The 16,493-nt window shown below is 57.5% G+C and overlaps 3 protein-coding genes across 3 annotated transcripts; 1 reads left to right on the forward strand and 2 right to left on the reverse strand.

Annotated features, from left to right (window-relative positions):
- Positions 1-408: 408 nt before the first annotated feature.
- Positions 409-5,125, reverse strand: KVR01_012659 (glutamine amidotransferase subunit DUG2). The gene is made up of 3 exons (XM_044784020.1): positions 4,537-5,125; positions 2,766-3,874; positions 409-2,693 (listed from the first exon to the last, which is right to left on the reverse strand). Exons 1-3 carry the CDS (start codon positions 4,796-4,798, stop codon positions 669-671), a joined length of 3,396 nt encoding a protein of 1,131 aa, XP_044638470.1. The 5' UTR covers positions 4,799-5,125; the 3' UTR covers positions 409-668.
- A 1,761-nt stretch (positions 5,126-6,886) lies between these two features.
- KVR01_012544 (uncharacterized protein) lies at positions 6,887-11,227 on the reverse strand. The gene is made up of 2 exons (XM_044787518.1): positions 8,656-11,227; positions 6,887-8,579 (listed from the first exon to the last, which is right to left on the reverse strand). The coding sequence occupies exons 1-2, from the start codon at positions 10,163-10,165 to the stop codon at positions 7,231-7,233; spliced, it is 2,859 nt and encodes a 952-aa protein (XP_044638355.1). The 5' UTR covers positions 10,166-11,227; the 3' UTR covers positions 6,887-7,230.
- Positions 11,228-11,877: 650 nt separating this feature from the next.
- On the forward strand, positions 11,878-14,794 carry KVR01_012583 (uncharacterized protein). The gene is made up of 4 exons (XM_044785275.1): positions 11,878-12,706; positions 12,803-13,433; positions 13,524-14,208; positions 14,288-14,794. The coding sequence occupies exons 1-4, from the start codon at positions 12,392-12,394 to the stop codon at positions 14,520-14,522; spliced, it is 1,866 nt and encodes a 621-aa protein (XP_044638394.1). The 5' UTR covers positions 11,878-12,391; the 3' UTR covers positions 14,523-14,794.
- The last annotated feature ends 1,699 nt before the right edge of the window (positions 14,795-16,493 follow it).

Raw genomic sequence — 16,493 nt, forward strand, 5'->3', positions numbered from 1 at the left:
GATGTAAGGGCATCCCCACGCTAACATCATAGAAATTCAGCACCCGTTATTCATTCCTCCGATCGTCACCATCTCGTAGAGGTTGGATGTGAATGAATAAGCGAGTCGATGAAAGTTCGTACAAGTAAATTCATGCGGTGGTCCAACGTCTCGTCTCGGAAGGCCGCACGCCGGTGGACTGACCTGGCTGCCATAGTCGACAGCCATCACACGCACACACCCCGGTCCAGGGGCAAGCGTGAGGGAAGCCAAACCCAACGGTACGGTACAGTAACGCTACGGTTCGGTTCATGCGACAGGTGGTGCATGTGCGGCCCGGATCTCGGCCACAAAGCTTGTCGTGGTCGAGTTTCAAGCTAAGAAAGCCTGCCGCAGGGGATGGACGGATAGCCCAACCAACGAGACAGATAGATGCACGGTATTTATTAACCACCTATATTTGAACCCCAGCCAGCCAGGCCCTCCCTCTCTATCCACACTCCTACTCACGAGAGCTCACGGATCTAGATCTAACGCTATGTATGCACCCAACTCACGAGCTGCCCAAAAAAAAAAAACGCCCTCCACATGAAATGCCCGGATAATTATGACAGGTGACGGACGGCCCAGATAAATACTAGTTAGTCATGGCAAAAACGTCAGCAATACAAAACGGACGTCCACATCGATCACAGCCTGCGGAAGACCTCCCCAAAGATCTCCCGGCTCTTGAGCAGGTTCAGCAGGCGGATCCGCTCGTTCTCGAGGTGCGCCGCGTCGCTCGCCTGGCCGCACGGCAGGTGGGCGGCGGGCGCGCCAAACTCCTTCTCGAGGAACCGGATCGCGGGGATGGACCCGCCCTCGCGGATGTACAGCGGCTTGCGGCCCCTGACGACGGCGGGGGCCGGGGCGGGTTCGTTGGTGGTGGTGGTGGTTTTGGCCTTGGTGTTGTTTGCGTCTTCGGGGCTGGGCTCGGGCTTCGCGGGCGGCGCGGGGGCTGGGAAGTCGGACACCGAGGGCGTGGGCGGCGCGGAGGAGTCGTCGTCATCGTTGTCGTCGTCGTCTGCGGACTGTGATGATGGTGCCGGGCCGAAGGTTGATGTCGACCCGCGGGGTAGCAATGTGGGCGCTGCAGACATGCGCTCGTCGTCGTCGTCGTACTTGTCGACGGACAAGGAGTTGTTCTTGTGATCGTCCATGTCAGGGATCCCGGAATATCCCCCGCCAAAAATGCTGCCCTTGTCCGCAGTGCCAGCCTTTTGGAATTGTTGAACCCCGAGTGAGTTCTGCCGAACCTCGACGGTGCCGTGCTCCCCTGTCGAGCCTCGAAGACCCCAGACCTTGATGATGGCCTCCTCCAGGGTCTGGAAGATCTGGTTACTTGGGTCACCCAGCCATGGCTCAGCCTTGTTGTCGATCTTGATGCTGAGGGAATTCCTGCTCTCAAGCTGGGCGAATTGCTCCGTCAGGAAGGACTTGAGCGATGCGATGATGTCGTCTACTTCCTGCCCGGGCACCAGTCGGAAACTGATGGTGGCGCTGGCATGGCCGCTGACGATACTGCCGTCCAGCCCGGACACTTTGTACCTGTGGATGGTCAGATTTGGCTCCCGCCACCGTGCCATGAGACCGGCTTTGAGTTGGTCCATTGTTCCAGACTCGGGGTTGCGGCGGCTCAGGATCTTGGTGATGTCTTCATAACGCGCTTCCTCGGCAGCCGTGAGCGGCAGGATGGAATCATAAAAATGGGGCACCATGATTTTGTTCCTGGGGCCCTTGAGCGTCGACAGAAGCCGAGTCAGGTCGGAAAGGGGCTCATCGACCATGTAACTGCCATCGACACCAGAATGAAGGTCAGGGTAGATACTGTCGACGCAAACGGTGGCGTGCAGGACCCCTCGGAGTCCGTAAGTCAGGCATGGGGTCTCGTCGTCGAGCCAGTAGCTGTTGGCCAGGAGGATGTAGTCCACCTTTCCGATGAGATCCTTGTTCTCGACCACTGCCTCCTGGAATCCGCGACTGCCAGACTCCTCCTCGCCGTCGATGAGGAAGATGACGTCGTTCTCGAGCTGCTTGGCCTCGAGGAGATCTGTTACGGCAAAGAGGGCGGCCATGGTGGGACCCTTGTTGTCACTCACGCCACGGCCGTACCAGTAACCGTTCACTCCTTCAACCTGGAAGGGGTCCGTCGTCCACCTGCTTTCTGCATTACGATCGGCAGGCACGACGTCGTAGTGGCCATAGAATAAGATGCGCTTGCGTTGCTCTGCCGGCTCGCGCTTCCCACTGAAGACAGCACAAACGACGGGGTTGTGTATCTGGTCATCTCTAGACAGCATATGCACCTTTGCACCTAGTCGCTTGAAGAGATTGCACAAGAAGCTAGCGCCTCTCCGGCAGTCTTCGACGAATTCGGGGCGGGAGGAGACGGTCTTGTATGAAACGAACTCTCGGAGAGAGGCGAACATCATATCCTCCGGCTTGCCGATTATGTCCTCGGGTTGCTCGCACGCGTCTTCGATGCGCCAGACGCTGACGGAATTGTCGTTGGCGCCAGTGATGTAAAGTTGGTCGCCATTATAGTTGGTGCAGGCCGAAGACAGGACCTTGCCGTTGTGGGCCGTCCATCTCTTGAGACATTGGTATTTCTGGCTCACCTTCTCACTGGACGGTGGCGGGAGATGGTCCTTGCTAGAGTGGACGGTGCTGTGTTTCTGGGAAATGTCAGACTTGGACACAACCCCCGGCTGGCAGGAGCTGGGGAAAAGTGCCGTAGCTGGACTTACTGCTGCCGACCCTGTGGTGGCCCCAGACAGAAGATAGCCCCAGGACAGCTGGAGGGCCATGACATCGCCGCGGTGGCCCTTAATCACCCTGAGCTTCTGCTTCGTGTCGAGGTCCCACAGCTCTATGACGCCCTTCTTCTTGCCACTATAGAGGAACGAACCGTCGATGGCCAGTGAGAAGACAGACTCGCCAAAGTCGTCATCGTCGCCACGCAGACACATGATCTCGCGCTTCTCCCAGGCTTCCCACTCCTCGTACCCATCGTATTTTTCGTCCTGCTTGATTTGCCACAACTTGATACTCCCATCGCCGCCGCCACTTATGAGGACCTCCTCGTCTGAGTCAACCAGGACGGTCGGTCCCCTCGCGATGATCATACAGTAGACAAACCCGAAATGGGCAAACTTGCCGACCGATCCGCGATCTATCTCGAGCGTAGCCTCAGGTTTTGGTATAAGCTCCTCTCTTTTGTCCTTCCTCCTCGGTGTGCTAACTCCGCCGGGCGCCTTGGAATCGAAGAAAGGGTGGTGGCGTTGGTCGGGGTGGGAGGGGTTGTTGTGGGGCACGCGACGCTCGCGGTCGTTGAGTCTGACCCATTGGATGGACTGGTCTTGTGCGCCGATATAGACGGTGTCCTGTTGGCTCGAGTAGGCGCAGGAGAAGACATCGCCGACATGGTCGACGCTGTAGATCTCGTAGAGGCGGGTGAAGGTCTCGGGGCACCAGACGGAGACCAGCGCGTCACCGGCACTTGATATCAAGAGTGGCCTCGAGTTGGCCGAGGTCGAGTCTGGGCAGGACTGGGAGGAATCGGAATGGGTGGTGGAGGACGAGGATCCGGAGAGGAACAGCCAGAGAATGTGTCGCTTGTGGGCCTGGATCCTCTTGACGAGCTCGAAGGTGCCGAGCGACCAGACTATCAGCTCGCCGTCGTGTGTTCCAGCAAAGATGTACTTGTCGGAGACGGCCAGGGCGAGGACGGAGCTGTCGTGCTTCAGCTCTTGTACGCGCACGGGGGCGTCGGACTCGTCATGCGACAGCGAGAAGCCATTGGTGATGGGCGCGGTGGTCGATGGTTGTGGCGGTTTTGGTTCGGAGGCCATGGCGTCTGCTGGATGGGAAGGGGGGACAGGAGTCAGTACCTAGTATGGTTGGAGAAGGCGAGAGGCCAGGTTGGACCGAGGCAGGCCAAGTCAGACCAGGTCAGGTCGAGCCGACCAAGGCATCATCTCTGGCCAGATGATGGCACTGCACCAGGCCAGCCAGGACAGGAGGCCAAACGAGCGCAAGACCGACTGTTTGGGGAATTGAGGGTATATACCAATGGCAGAGGGAACAGTCACAGGCTTGCAGCCGGGAGTGGGGGTAGGGAGGAGGGTGGTGGCGACAGCGAGCGTGTAAGAGTAGAGTGTAAGTGCAGAGGGGTGACGAGTGACGATGAGCTGAATTGGAGTTTGGACGAGCTGAGGTCAGGGTGCAACCACTCTGTGGTACTGCAGGCGGCATCTGCCGGCAGGAACAGGGGGATCCCCACCTGGGCTCAGGTGGTCCCCAAGGCTCAAGCTCCCGTTGTGGGTCGTGGGGTAGGCATTTGGGCTTCTGCCCAGGGTGGGTGACAGGACAGGACAGGCCTGCTGCCTAGGCTGGAAGAGGGAAGTCGCGTTGCGAACCACGGCAATGCAGGAACGGGCGGAGAGAGAGAGAGAAAGAGGCACTCTCACATCCACACCCATTCAGTACTTGACCACATCAACAAGAAATCCCACTCACCAATGCTCTTGTTCTGCCGTTGAAGCCTCCACACCTCGTCCTGTCGTATCTTCCTGCAGCCCTTACAGCCATCGTCGTCCCCTCCTCTGCCGCCTGGACCATCATCGCCGTCTTTCTTCTCTCTCTTCCCACCGCCGCCATCATCAGATGCTGGGGGTGTGGGAAAGGGAAACTCTGTCCTCTCCTGCCCAGTGGCAAGGGCACCCACCGCCATGTCTGTGACTGGTGTTTCGATTTCGGTGCTGATGGATTCTGGTGCCATGGCCTCGCGTTCGATGGCTCTAACGCAGAGGGAACATTGAAGAAAGAGGAGAGAGATGGCGGGCAACTCTCACGTGCTGACCAACACACACAGATTCGGACACACGTCAAATAAATGTCGACCGAGGAGGGTCAGCCGCAGCGGTGGTCAGCTCGTCCTTCGTCCCTACTTAAGTACTGGTTATATCAGCCAACCTGCACCGCCAACCCGGACGGACATTGCCGTTCCCAGGTTGGCCCGTCACAGCAGTGTGTACGTACATATATATGTATACATGTACTCACGTACATGCGACAAGAATTAAGCTACAGCACAACGAAAACGAACCCCTGATGAGGACAAAACAGGCCTCTGCAGCACAGAAATCAGCCCTGTGCAGGGAGTCGTCGCTGTCCGACAAGACTCACGTCTCGAGCCCGGCCAATGACGCCAGTTCCGAGATAATGGCATCAGCTCAGTCAAGCCCGGCCGCAAGCAAGCCTGCCTACAAGACCTGAGCCCTGTCGCCCGATCGTCAAACCAGGAGATGCGAGATGCGTCTAATTTCATTTTTCCCCCTCCGTCTCACAGGGCCTCAACGGCCGTCAGATCCTCACCGCCACATCTGACAGCCAGCCCGTCTTGGTGCCTTTGCTTTTGACCAGACAGAAGTGACCGGCGGAACATGCCACCGCCCTTCGACCAGCTGCAGCCAGAGTCTCGCTGCACACATCAACAAAGGTTCAACTCACACACGTCTCGGACTAGAGTCCCCTGACCCCAGTCCAGAGAACATCCAAAATTCTCCTGGCTACTTGCCAAGTACATACCAGCTCCCACGTGCCCCCGGCCGATCTGCCAAGGCAAAGAAAGACCAAGTGGTCTGGATGCAGTGTCGCAATCCATGCAGGCATCCATCCGCTGTCTGACCTAGACATACAACACGAGCGCCCTTGCGCGACTTCATGCCGGCAGACCGTTGAATTCTTTGAATTTTCTTACTTTTTTACATCAGACCTTTTTTTCTTTCTTTTTTCTTTGTTGTTTTCTTTTCCTCTCCGGCAAAGCAGAGTTGTTCAACGTACCGAGTCCCTTGCGTCAGTATCTGCAAGCAAGTGATGGACCAGCACACTGCCATTGTGTCAGTCAGTCGTTATCAGCGTGATGCCAACACTTCTTCTCCCGCAGGCGTTTGTCACTTGTGTCGGTGTCGTCCTCCGCCGAAGTGCATACGGAAGTGTATTATCTACAGGTATACGCATTTTTTCCTTCCTTGCCCCGGTGCCTGACATGACATATGTCCTCTTCCTCCCTCTATTTTGGCGGCCGGGCACACTTGCCCCTGCCCCCGAAAATGCAACATGCATACCGTTGGACGCTTGCTCGGGTTGAAGCTTGCAGCTAGCCAAGGAAAAGCCAAACCAGCCATGTAGCAAATCAAAGACAGGATGTGAGAAGGGTCCGAACCGATACATCATAACATTCTGGCATCCGGTCCCGGTCGGTATGCTACTAGCCAGACGCATCTTATGATCTCCAGGCGAGGTGATGTTTATATCTACACAAGAAAGCTTCCAAGCTTTCGCGATCACCACGGGAGAAGCTCACTCTCTGGTTCTAACAATTGGGGTACTTTGACTTCTACTTCATTTCTGTTCATTCCTGGGGTGGTGGGCCAAGCCATGATTCTCGTTAATGTCTTCGCATTTACTGAAAGTCACAAATGTGCTCAATACTGTCCTGTAAATGTGATATGAGCAGCGAGGCCCCATCAAAAGCATTTCAGGTGCCTCTTGATGGGAGGACAATTACCTACAGATGTGCATTGTATCGACTTGTGCAATCCCTCGACCGAGGGTCGCTAGATCAAAACCAGACAAGTGCTGAGACAAGTCCTGTTGGGCTCTGATATGATTGGTGACAACACTTGAGATCACGTTACGACAGTGCCCGAGGGATTCCGCAGCCCTTATTAGTGTCCCGAGGTTTGTCAGTTTGTCGATCGGCGGGAAACGGGGCCATGCTGCTTACGCCCCACGGAAGGAATACGGAGACCAATGACTTCAAAGCCTCACCCATTATCCCGGCAAGCAGGATCGCCAAGGTTGAGGGGAACTACTAGTATCAGTCTGCTGACGGTGGATGAGTCTTTCTAGCAATAAATATCTTTCGCCCACGACGCACTCAACTTTCAAGCTACATCGCCACTGCCATGACATCAACCCTTGCTCGGTGGGCGCCGGCGTTGATGTCGACATTTGTATTATGAGAGATGCGAACTTCTACCAGGACACCAGGCTCGGGAAATGCTTGTTGGCTGGTGATGAGGTGTGTACATGGAATCATTGATCATCAAAGCAAACGCCCCCGACCCCATATCCGTAACACGCCCCGTACTCACAAACCAAACCAAAATACACACTTGCCAAACCGTTTCGTTATTTGTTTCACGCTCATGATCCATTAGTATCCTCCTCCTTCGGTTGCTCAAGACCAGAAGCCCCGCCTAGGAATGGGGTAGATCCAGGCGGCAGCACGGTCGGGTCGGGCAAGAAGGCCTCTGCGCCGGGGAACAACGACTCGTAGTCTCCCCAGTCAAAGTTAAAGGCATCCAGGTCCATGGTGCCCAGAAACTCGTCGAGGGCGCCGACGCCGTTGCCATGCGGCGCGAAAACATTGCTGACGTCCGGGCAACCACCTCCTCCGGCCGGGATGCTCTGGTCTGCCCCCAGAGAGCAGCCCAGACTGCTTGATGTCTCCGACGGTAATGTCTCACACGCCCCGGCCGGGTACGACGACGTCGGCCCACCACTGCCGCTACCACTCGAGATCTTGTCGGGCTGTGTCATCGACACGGGCCCCAGGGGCGGGTGAAGGTTCGGCACCACGTCTGCGGCGGCCACGTCAGGTGCCTGCTGGACAAAGTTGAAAGGGATCAGGAAGTCCATGGAGTGGCTCGCCGAGAAGATGTCGTACGGGACGGCGGCCGGCGACGGCGGCTCCACCGACGACTCTGCCGTCGTGAAGGCGGAGACCCCCGCCCGGCCGTGGCTGCTCCGGGGCAGCGGCTCGGAGGTCTGCCGGCGCGGCGGCGGCGTCTTGTAGTGGGCACGGCCGCCCGGCGTCCCCGAGGTCGTCGACGGCGACGAGGGCGTCGCGGTCCTGACGGTGCCGGTGGTGGTGCCCTCGACCTCGCCGGAGGACCTCGCGCGGCTCGGGGGCGGCCTGTCGCGGTCGAGCCTGGCGCGGAAGGCCTCCCACCAAGGCTGGATGCGCGTCTGAATGGCGTAGAGCCACAGCGATGGCGGGCGGAACCGGCCGCCGTCCGAGGCGATGCTGAGGACGCGCTTGACGCCCTCGATGTAGTACCCCGGGCGCAGCGAGTCGATGTCGACGGCGTCGTACTTGCCCGTGCGCCAGATGTCGTGGGCGACGAACATGAGGAAGCGCAGCGCGTACAGCAGCCGCGAGTACGGCACGTTGGAGAAGTAGCGCAGCGTCTCCGTGTCGGCCAGGCTGTTGGTGCTGGTCATCCCTGGTGATACGGGCGGGGAGACGACGAGGCCGAGGCACGCGTGTGCCGCGGCGATGCACTTCTTGGTGTAGTCGATCCTGTACGGCGCCAGCACGTCCTGGTCTGGCTTGGTTTCTGAGCAGTCCGTGCCGGGGCTGGCTGGTGACTGCGCCGGGGTGGTCAGGGAGGGCAGGCCGTGGCTCCGCAGCTGGAAGTCTGCCCTGCCGGCTGGGTAGATTACCTCTGTGAGCATCAGGGCGGTGTGGTGGTACTCCAGCATGAGGAATTCTGGGGAAATGTTAGCATGAGCAGCGGGACCCGGTCGTTTCTGCCCAGACGGACAGACAGACAGACAGACACTCACCGTTGACCAGGTCGAAGGGGCAGTTGATGAGCCATTGCCTGCGTTTCCTCTCAAAGTTCTGGATAATCTTGTCCCTGTCGTCGTCACTCAGTCCCTGGGCCCGGTCATGGCCGTCGAACAGGGCGAGAGCCGCGTCCACCGCGACCTGTGACAGCTTGGACCATTGGACCAGCGACATGTCGCACTGGGTCGAGCTCGTCTCCAGTATCCGGCGGCTTGAGCTGACGAGGTGGAAAGGCCTGATGAGGACGTTCTGGCGCGCCTTGAGGGCGACGGTGAAGCTGAGCCAGTGCCACAGGAGGGTGAGCCTGGACAGCTCCAGGTCCCTTTCCGTCACGTCGGCCTCGTCTATCGGGATGCCGTCGGGGATGTTGTGCTTGCTCGACGCCTTGCCGAGCCTCACGATGATGCTGATCATGACGTTGTGGCTCTGGAACATCTTCTCGCGCAGCGCCTGCGACAGGTCGTTGTGGAAGATGAAGAAGATGCTCAGCGCCTGCATGGCGTCGATGTCGGGCTCCAGGTGCTCCCCCACGCGGTCATCAAGGAGCTTCTCCATCTCGCCGGACAACACGGGGTAGAGCGAGAGGAACTCGGCGGACCCGACGGACGCGGCGCACAGCACGCTGAGCCAGACGGCGGGCTTGCCGCGCCGCAGGGACTGGTTGGTCGGGTAGCCGTCCGGGATCCCGAAGCCCAGGAACCGGCCGTGGATGAACTGGCGGAACCGCTTCACGAGCTTGTCGGCCTGGCTCAGGGTGATGAGCCCGCGGTCGACGACGTCGGGCCACCCGCGGCCCTGGGGGGTCTCCTTGGGGTCCTCTGGGGAGTCGGCGGCGGCGTCTGACACGGTTGACGGGCAGCTTTCTCCAGTATCCGGACATGATACGGAGCCGCCGCGGGACTTACCCACGGTCTCGTGGGACCCGGACTCGGACCCGGGACGGGTGGCTGCATATTCCAGGGCCCAGGACGCGGGGGCGGGGGCGAAGCAAAAGGGAGGCGCGGGCTTGTGGGGTGGCGGATGTTGGTGTTGGTGGCTGTTGGGGCCGGGAGTGGGAGTGGGAGTGGGAGCAGCCTCGGCGAAGGATTCGGGGCCGGGAGGGGCGTCCCGGTCCGCCTCGCCGCCGGGCTCACCCAAGGTTGAGCTACTAGTACTAGTAGTATTGGCAGTAGCAGTGGCAGTAGCAGTAGCGGCGGCCCGCTTCTCGACAACCTGCTTCTCGACCTGCTTCTCGAGCCTGAGCTGCATGTCCCTGACGCGGCGCTCGAGCTCGACGATGCGGTCGTTCTTGGAGCGGACGGGCCTGCGCCTGGGCCCGATGGGCGAGAAGACGCAGGAGCTCCCGTTCTTGCTGCACCGCTTGCACGAGTTGGTGGGCGACAGTGGATCCGGTATGCACCTCGTTTTTGAGATGTGGCACGGGTCGCACGCCTTGTTGACCTTCTGCCCGGACGTGTTGGGCACGCCGAAGCGACCGGGGATCGCCAAGGGCGGCGGGTTCGACATTGTGTGGTTGGCTGGCCGGGCTGGCTGGGCTGGTTGGCTGCCCAGGTGGTCTGGTCTGGCTTTGTGGGTGACAGGACTAGGACGGACGATCTGCACCCCCCCCTTCCGGCGGGCTCACGGCGGGTCACAGACTCACAAGGTTTCCAAGGCTTGTTTGTTGGGTGCTGGTGTCTCCTCGGAGGATTATTAGTGAGCAATAGAAAGCAGCGGCCTGGCGCACCATCTGCCGCCGTAGCGTCTCTCCTTGGTGAGCGGGAGAGGGGGGTTTGAAACGTCGCGGCTGAGGTGTCCCGTGTTGGATTAAGGTTCGGCTTCAGGGCGTGCCCCGGAGTGGGAACGTCCTGGGAAAGTGGGCAGTCGATGTGACGTCGCCCGTAATTGCGTGTACCACAGTCAAGGTTATGGCTATGCGGACGGGGTGGGGGGAGAAAACAAAACCCAATCTGGGCACGGGAAAGTAAACACCACGCGAATGCCGGACCGCCAGAATACTCTGGGGCTGGAGGAATGATGTCAAAGCTTGATCACGATTAGGTTTGGCAGATATTTTCCACGTCACTATCCAGGTAGGAGGCTCCTGGTCATCGCCCTGCTGCGTATTGGTCCGAAAGATGAAATCCCAAGTGAGGTCGGATGCAGTCCCATCTGGCATCAAGATCTCGCCCGTGTTCCCTCTCCCAGGAGTACGAGGGTCCCTGGTCGGGCGGACTGGGACTGGGGTGAACGCTCTGCCGGCTGTAAGGTTAGCGCACGTACAACGCGCCTAGTTAAAAGGGGCTTTATAAGGGGCGACGACTGGTGAGAGCTTCGCATATGGCACTTGTGGGCGAACACGTCTTCGCCTCTGCAAGCTTGGCCCGTTAGCCTCCCCTCTCTTTATTTACACGTAGTCGAATACGTGGAAGAATAGGTGAGAGACCCATGACTCGTCACGAGGCCCTTGGCCCACGGCTCCGTTCTCCTCTCGCGGCCGTTTGGAGAAATCGGGAACTCCGATGCCTGCGAAGCCCGTTGCATGGTGACACAAACGACTGCTGGTAGGTAGGAATTTGCCGTCGTTCAATTTGGACGATACTACTGTGTATGAAAGCTGGGTCGGTTGCTGAGTGCGCCAATACGGATAGATATACTACCCAGGCAGCGGTTAATCCGGCCTATCGAAATCGTTCCATCAAACAGCCCTAATAAGCCCGACGACCAACTCGCAATTTCAGCACTCCTACCGAATTAGAGCCAATCACTGAATCGCCCAAAGTGGTCCCTGCCCGCCCAACGGCCCGCCTCCCTTGCCGTACCCATAGGATGAATACAGGATAGTGCGTATTACAGCGCCCAGTGAGAAATAACGAGCAAGCCCTCTGGCCCTCTGGCCCTCACCGACAGTACCGACAGTACCGACACCCCCATTCGCACAATGCTGCATTGTGGCTGCCGCTAGCCAGTAGCCAAGTCTAGCCACAGGCTCGGCTTGGCCCTTGGCCCCAAGGGTTTGGACCACGATCAAGACTCTGACAAATGCGAATAGTCATAAGCGCACGCCATCTAGCTTATGACCAGGCCAGCATGTCTGCAACGGCAGGGATCACCCCCCGACCGCGATTCGGCTTTCGAGGCGAGCAGCCGAAGCCGCACCGGCGCCTATGCGGAGCCGTACAGCCGTTAAAGGTCGATAGTCCAGACTTTGAACGTCCTCCAAGGACCTTGCGACACCCGGCATGCCAGCGACCACACTATACCTTATTTCCGGGGCTTCATTCCGAGAGATCCTCCCCAGTTTGGGGGGGAATGTTGGCAGATCCCGCGGGGGAGGGGCCCCTCCCCCTCTAATTATTAATACCGACGGCGTTAACAGCCCTTCAAGCTGGGGCACTTGAGTATTATTCCCGATCTGTGCCACCACTCCGTACCTGTTGGTCTGCTTTTCCATGGCTAGGTCGCCCTCTCGTGCTATCAGCTTATGCTCCTACGGACTCTAGCAAAATGCCGTTCACTGCGTCCTCGGCCCCTGAGCAGAGTCACGCCCCACATTTTATGAGACCCTGCTGCATACATTTTCTCGCCCAGTCTGCCTCTCCCGTGTCGTTGTGAATCCTCCATCGCTCTTGCTTATCCTTCTGCGGTGGACTCTGGGCAAGACTCCCAGCACTGCTGCTGCCGCCGCCGCCGCCGCCGCCGCCGGGCTGATTTCACATCCTACGAGGCTCCAACACCGCAGCAGCGACCACCATGGAGAAACAGGATGACGAGGCCAAGGCCGGCAAGGCGAGGCCGGATTTGGGGCGGGAGACAGATGCCGTGTCCGTCTCGCTTACGGGATCCAGCTTCGAGATCGACGAGAAGCGCCACCAGGCCGAACACGAAGACGAGTCGGGCTCATCAGGAGACAAAAAGGGCCGTTTGTCGACCGGAGACCGTGACGAGGCTGCATCAGCATATAGCAGCAGCTCGGGCCACTCGACCGAGCGCGGCGAGGTGGACCCGGAGAACGAGGACGTCGAGGAGACCATCCCGGGGCGAGACCTCGACCGCCAACTGAGCAGGGTAGGCCTCACCCGCATCAATGATGCTACCAAAACCGGCACTTAAACGGCTGGCACGTGCGGACGTATGCACTAACCAGGCAAACCACCCATCCAGGTCCACGACATCGAGAGCCTGCGGAGGATCGAGACGCGCGGCAGCATCAAGTCCAAGGTGTCGCGCGTCCTCTCGGCCGTCTCGGGCCGCCGCGCCAGGGACGCAGAGGGCATCAGGCGCGACCCGCTGCCGCAGACGGACCTGGCCGCGGGCGTCGTGGGCTGGGACGGGCAGGACGACCCGGCGATGCCGCTCAACTTCCAGCCGTTCCGCAAGTGGCTGCTCGTGGGCCTGCTGTCGACCATCACGCTCGTGACGCCGTTCGCGTCGTCCATATTGTCCCCCGGCATCGCCTCGCTCATGGCCGAGTTCGGCGAGACGCAGCAGATCGTCGGCTCCATGACCGTCAGCATCTACCTGCTCGGCTACGTCGTCGGGCCCATGGTCATGGCGCCCATGAGCGAGATCTACGGGCGCCGGCCCGTGCTCACCGTCGCCAATGCGTTCTTCTGCTGCTGGCAGGTCGGGTGCGCGCTGGCGCCGAATATCAGCGCCCTCATTGTGTTCCGCTTCTTTAGTGGTGTGGGGGGTGCTGGGTGTCTGACGGTCGGCGGCGCTGTCATTGGGGACTTGTTCCGGCCGGAGCAGAGAGGATTCGCGATGGGCATATGGACGTTTGGGCCGTTGATTGGTAAGGGCATCCCGCTGTTGCACTGGCTTGCGTTGTGTATCCTCGGATGCAACCCCAACTTAGAGTATCTTCTAACGACTTGGGCAATAGGTCCGATCCTTGGTCCCCTGATTGGAGGTTTCATCGCCGAAACCATAGGATGGAGGTGGGATTTCTGGATTGTCCTTATCGTGTCTGTGATCATTGCCGGCACCATCGAGATCTTCAACCAGGAGACGAGCCACCGCATCATCATCGAGAAGAAGGTCAAGCGGCTGAGAAAGGAGACCGGCCGCGATGACCTGCGCAGCTGCTACGACAACACGCAAGGGCCGAAGCTTTCGCAGAAGCGTATCCTGATCAACGGCCTGATCAGGCCTCTCAAGATGCTGGTGCTGTCGCCGATCGTCCTGCTCCTGACCATCTACATCTCGTTCACGTACGGCACGCTCTACCTCCTCTTCACGACGATACCCTCGGTCTTCAAACAGACCTACGGCTTCAACACCGGCCTCGTCGGCCTGGTCTACCTCGGCCTGGGCGTGGGGACCCTATTGGGGTGGATCGTCATCACGCTCTACTCGGACAAGTCGGTCATCAAGCTCGCCAAGGCCAACAATGGCGAGTTCGAGCCCGAGATGAGGCTGGCCATGTCGATCGGCTTCTCGTGGCTGCTGCCCATCACCTTCTTCTGGTACGGCTGGACTACTCATTTCAAGGTGCACTGGATCTGCCCGATCCTCAGCCTTATCCCGTACGGCACGGGTATCATGGGGCTCTTCCTGCCCATCACGACGTGAGCGCTCGCCTTCTTTCGTTACGCCCCATAAAAAAGGGTCCATTGCAATAGTACAGAGCTGACTCACCACTTTCAGATATCTTGTCGACTGTTACCCCATGTACGCCGCCGCCGCCATCGCGGCAAACACGGAGCTCCGAAGCCTGGTCGGCGCCCTGCTGCCGCTTGCCGGCCCTCCGATGTACGACACGCTGGGACTGGGCTGGGGCAACTCCCTCCTGGGTTTCCTGTGCGCGATTATGATCCCGCTGCCGATAGTGTTCTACAAGTATGGCAAAAAGCTGCGGCAGATGGAAAAGATCAAGCTTTGATCTCATGTAGTTTTAAGTATGGAATGAATGGCTGATGCATATGATCGATCTACGTACGGTGCTTGGAAGAATGCATAGCGCTGGTAAGGTTGCATGGAGACGAAGCATAAATGTATAGTTGGCTAGCTTGAAGTTTATTCACGAGGGGAAGTCTCAGCATGACCACTTAGTAGTTTGCCTACCCGGGGTGGGGGGTTAAATTAAGTTTATAAGACTATCATTTCAACATAATAGTAACATTGTCTTAATATAAAAATATACTAGTAATATAACTATAGCTTCAACCATACTATATTTTTCCTTTATATTATATTACTACTAGACTATGAGCCGAGTGGTAATTATTCCTTCCCTAACATAAAGCTTATATTCAAAGGTTTTAATAGCTTTACATATGTTGGTTCGCTTCTATTCCGTAAACGTCCGAGGACATACATGGCGCCTTCATACGGTGCCAAGCGCTCAAGACCCAGCTTTTTTTTTAAAAAAAAAATACAATGCCAATAAAGTACGGAGAGAATTGGCCCGTCGAAATGGAAGCCCATTCTGTGCATGATCTGGGAATTTCGACTAATCGAGCCAGCACCCAACTTGAAGAAGCAAGCGCCGCGTGTGTCGGTCTCTTGAGAGTTTGCGTTGATGAAAGTTTGCCTCAAATAATATAGAAAGTCTGTTCGCCCGTAGTCTCGTCATAATTACAGGCAGGTAGATCTCGCTCGTTTCCGAGTGGTACTCGAATGTCAACGAATGTGTGATCAGGAGGAACGTGTTTCACGGATCCGACACGCGCAAATCGGGCCATGCTGTCATCCACTGACTTCAGGAGGAGCCCGGATGCGATGCTGTAGCGGTTGTCGTTGTCTGCCGTTGGCTTATAGGCAATTATTGCATGATAATACATCGCAGAGTCTATATCGTCATTCGCATCGCCGCGATGGTCATATGAAACCAGGATTCCTCTTCCATTTTCGAAGCATGATCTCCTGTGATCATCGTCGTCGCTTGATGCCGGACAGGCCTCGGCATGGTCGGGATTTGGCAGTGTTTGGTCCAGAGACGACTGAGTGGGAACCACTCGATGGCCGGCGACTCGCCGGCAGGATCTCAATATGCCTCGCACCAGGACCTCGACAGTCGGCGTGTTGAGAGGCCCAAAGAAGTGGCCGGTGAGAACAGTAACGGCCGCAGCTGAAGAATGTGATTTGTCTCGGTGCTTGATGAAACTTGCTGATGCAGCATCAACCAGTTTCTGATAAGGGCCTTGCAAGTGCACCATGCCCTCGGCAGCTGCCCAAGAGAACGTCGGCGCGTGATATACCGTGGCCTCCCGGCGGCAATGTTTCCGCCCCGGCTGACCATGCAAAGCCTCCCACAACAGTGCTTGCGGCATTGACTTTGCCCACAGACCCGCAACGTACTGCCCCTTGAATGGAGTCAGCTGTCGGGCTATTCCAGAAATGGCGATGAGTCTGTCTGACTGCTGGGTCAAGTCCGATCGCGTATACATCAATAGGCCAGTCTCCCAATAGCGACGCTTGGTGTCTTCCGGTCCATCAGAGAGGCTGAGATGGTGCATACTCTCCTTCACTTGCAAGTATCGATGTATAATATCCGGAGCATGGGTCAGGTACTGGCTTATGAATTAGTCTAGACAGACTGGCGCGGCCTCCCATGCAATGCTGTCCGCACATCCCCAGGTGACCTGCCACGGCGAGAAATATAGCACACACGGCGTAAGTAGCCGCTCCTAAAGGACCCACCTGTGTTGATTTAGAGGCGAATTTATGATGTTAGAATAAATAGAATAAATAGAATAAATAGAATAAATAGAATAAATAGAATAAATAGAATAAATAGAATAAATAGAATAAATAGAATAAATAGAATAAATAGAATAAATAGAATAAATAGAATAAATAGAATAAATAGAATAAATAGAATAAATAGAATAAATAGAATAAATAGAATAAA

Source organism: Diaporthe batatas, assembly GCF_019321695.1.
Source record: "Diaporthe batatas strain CRI 302-4 chromosome Unknown Contig00020, whole genome shotgun sequence".
NCBI lineage: Eukaryota > Fungi > Ascomycota > Sordariomycetes > Diaporthales > Diaporthaceae > Diaporthe > Diaporthe batatas.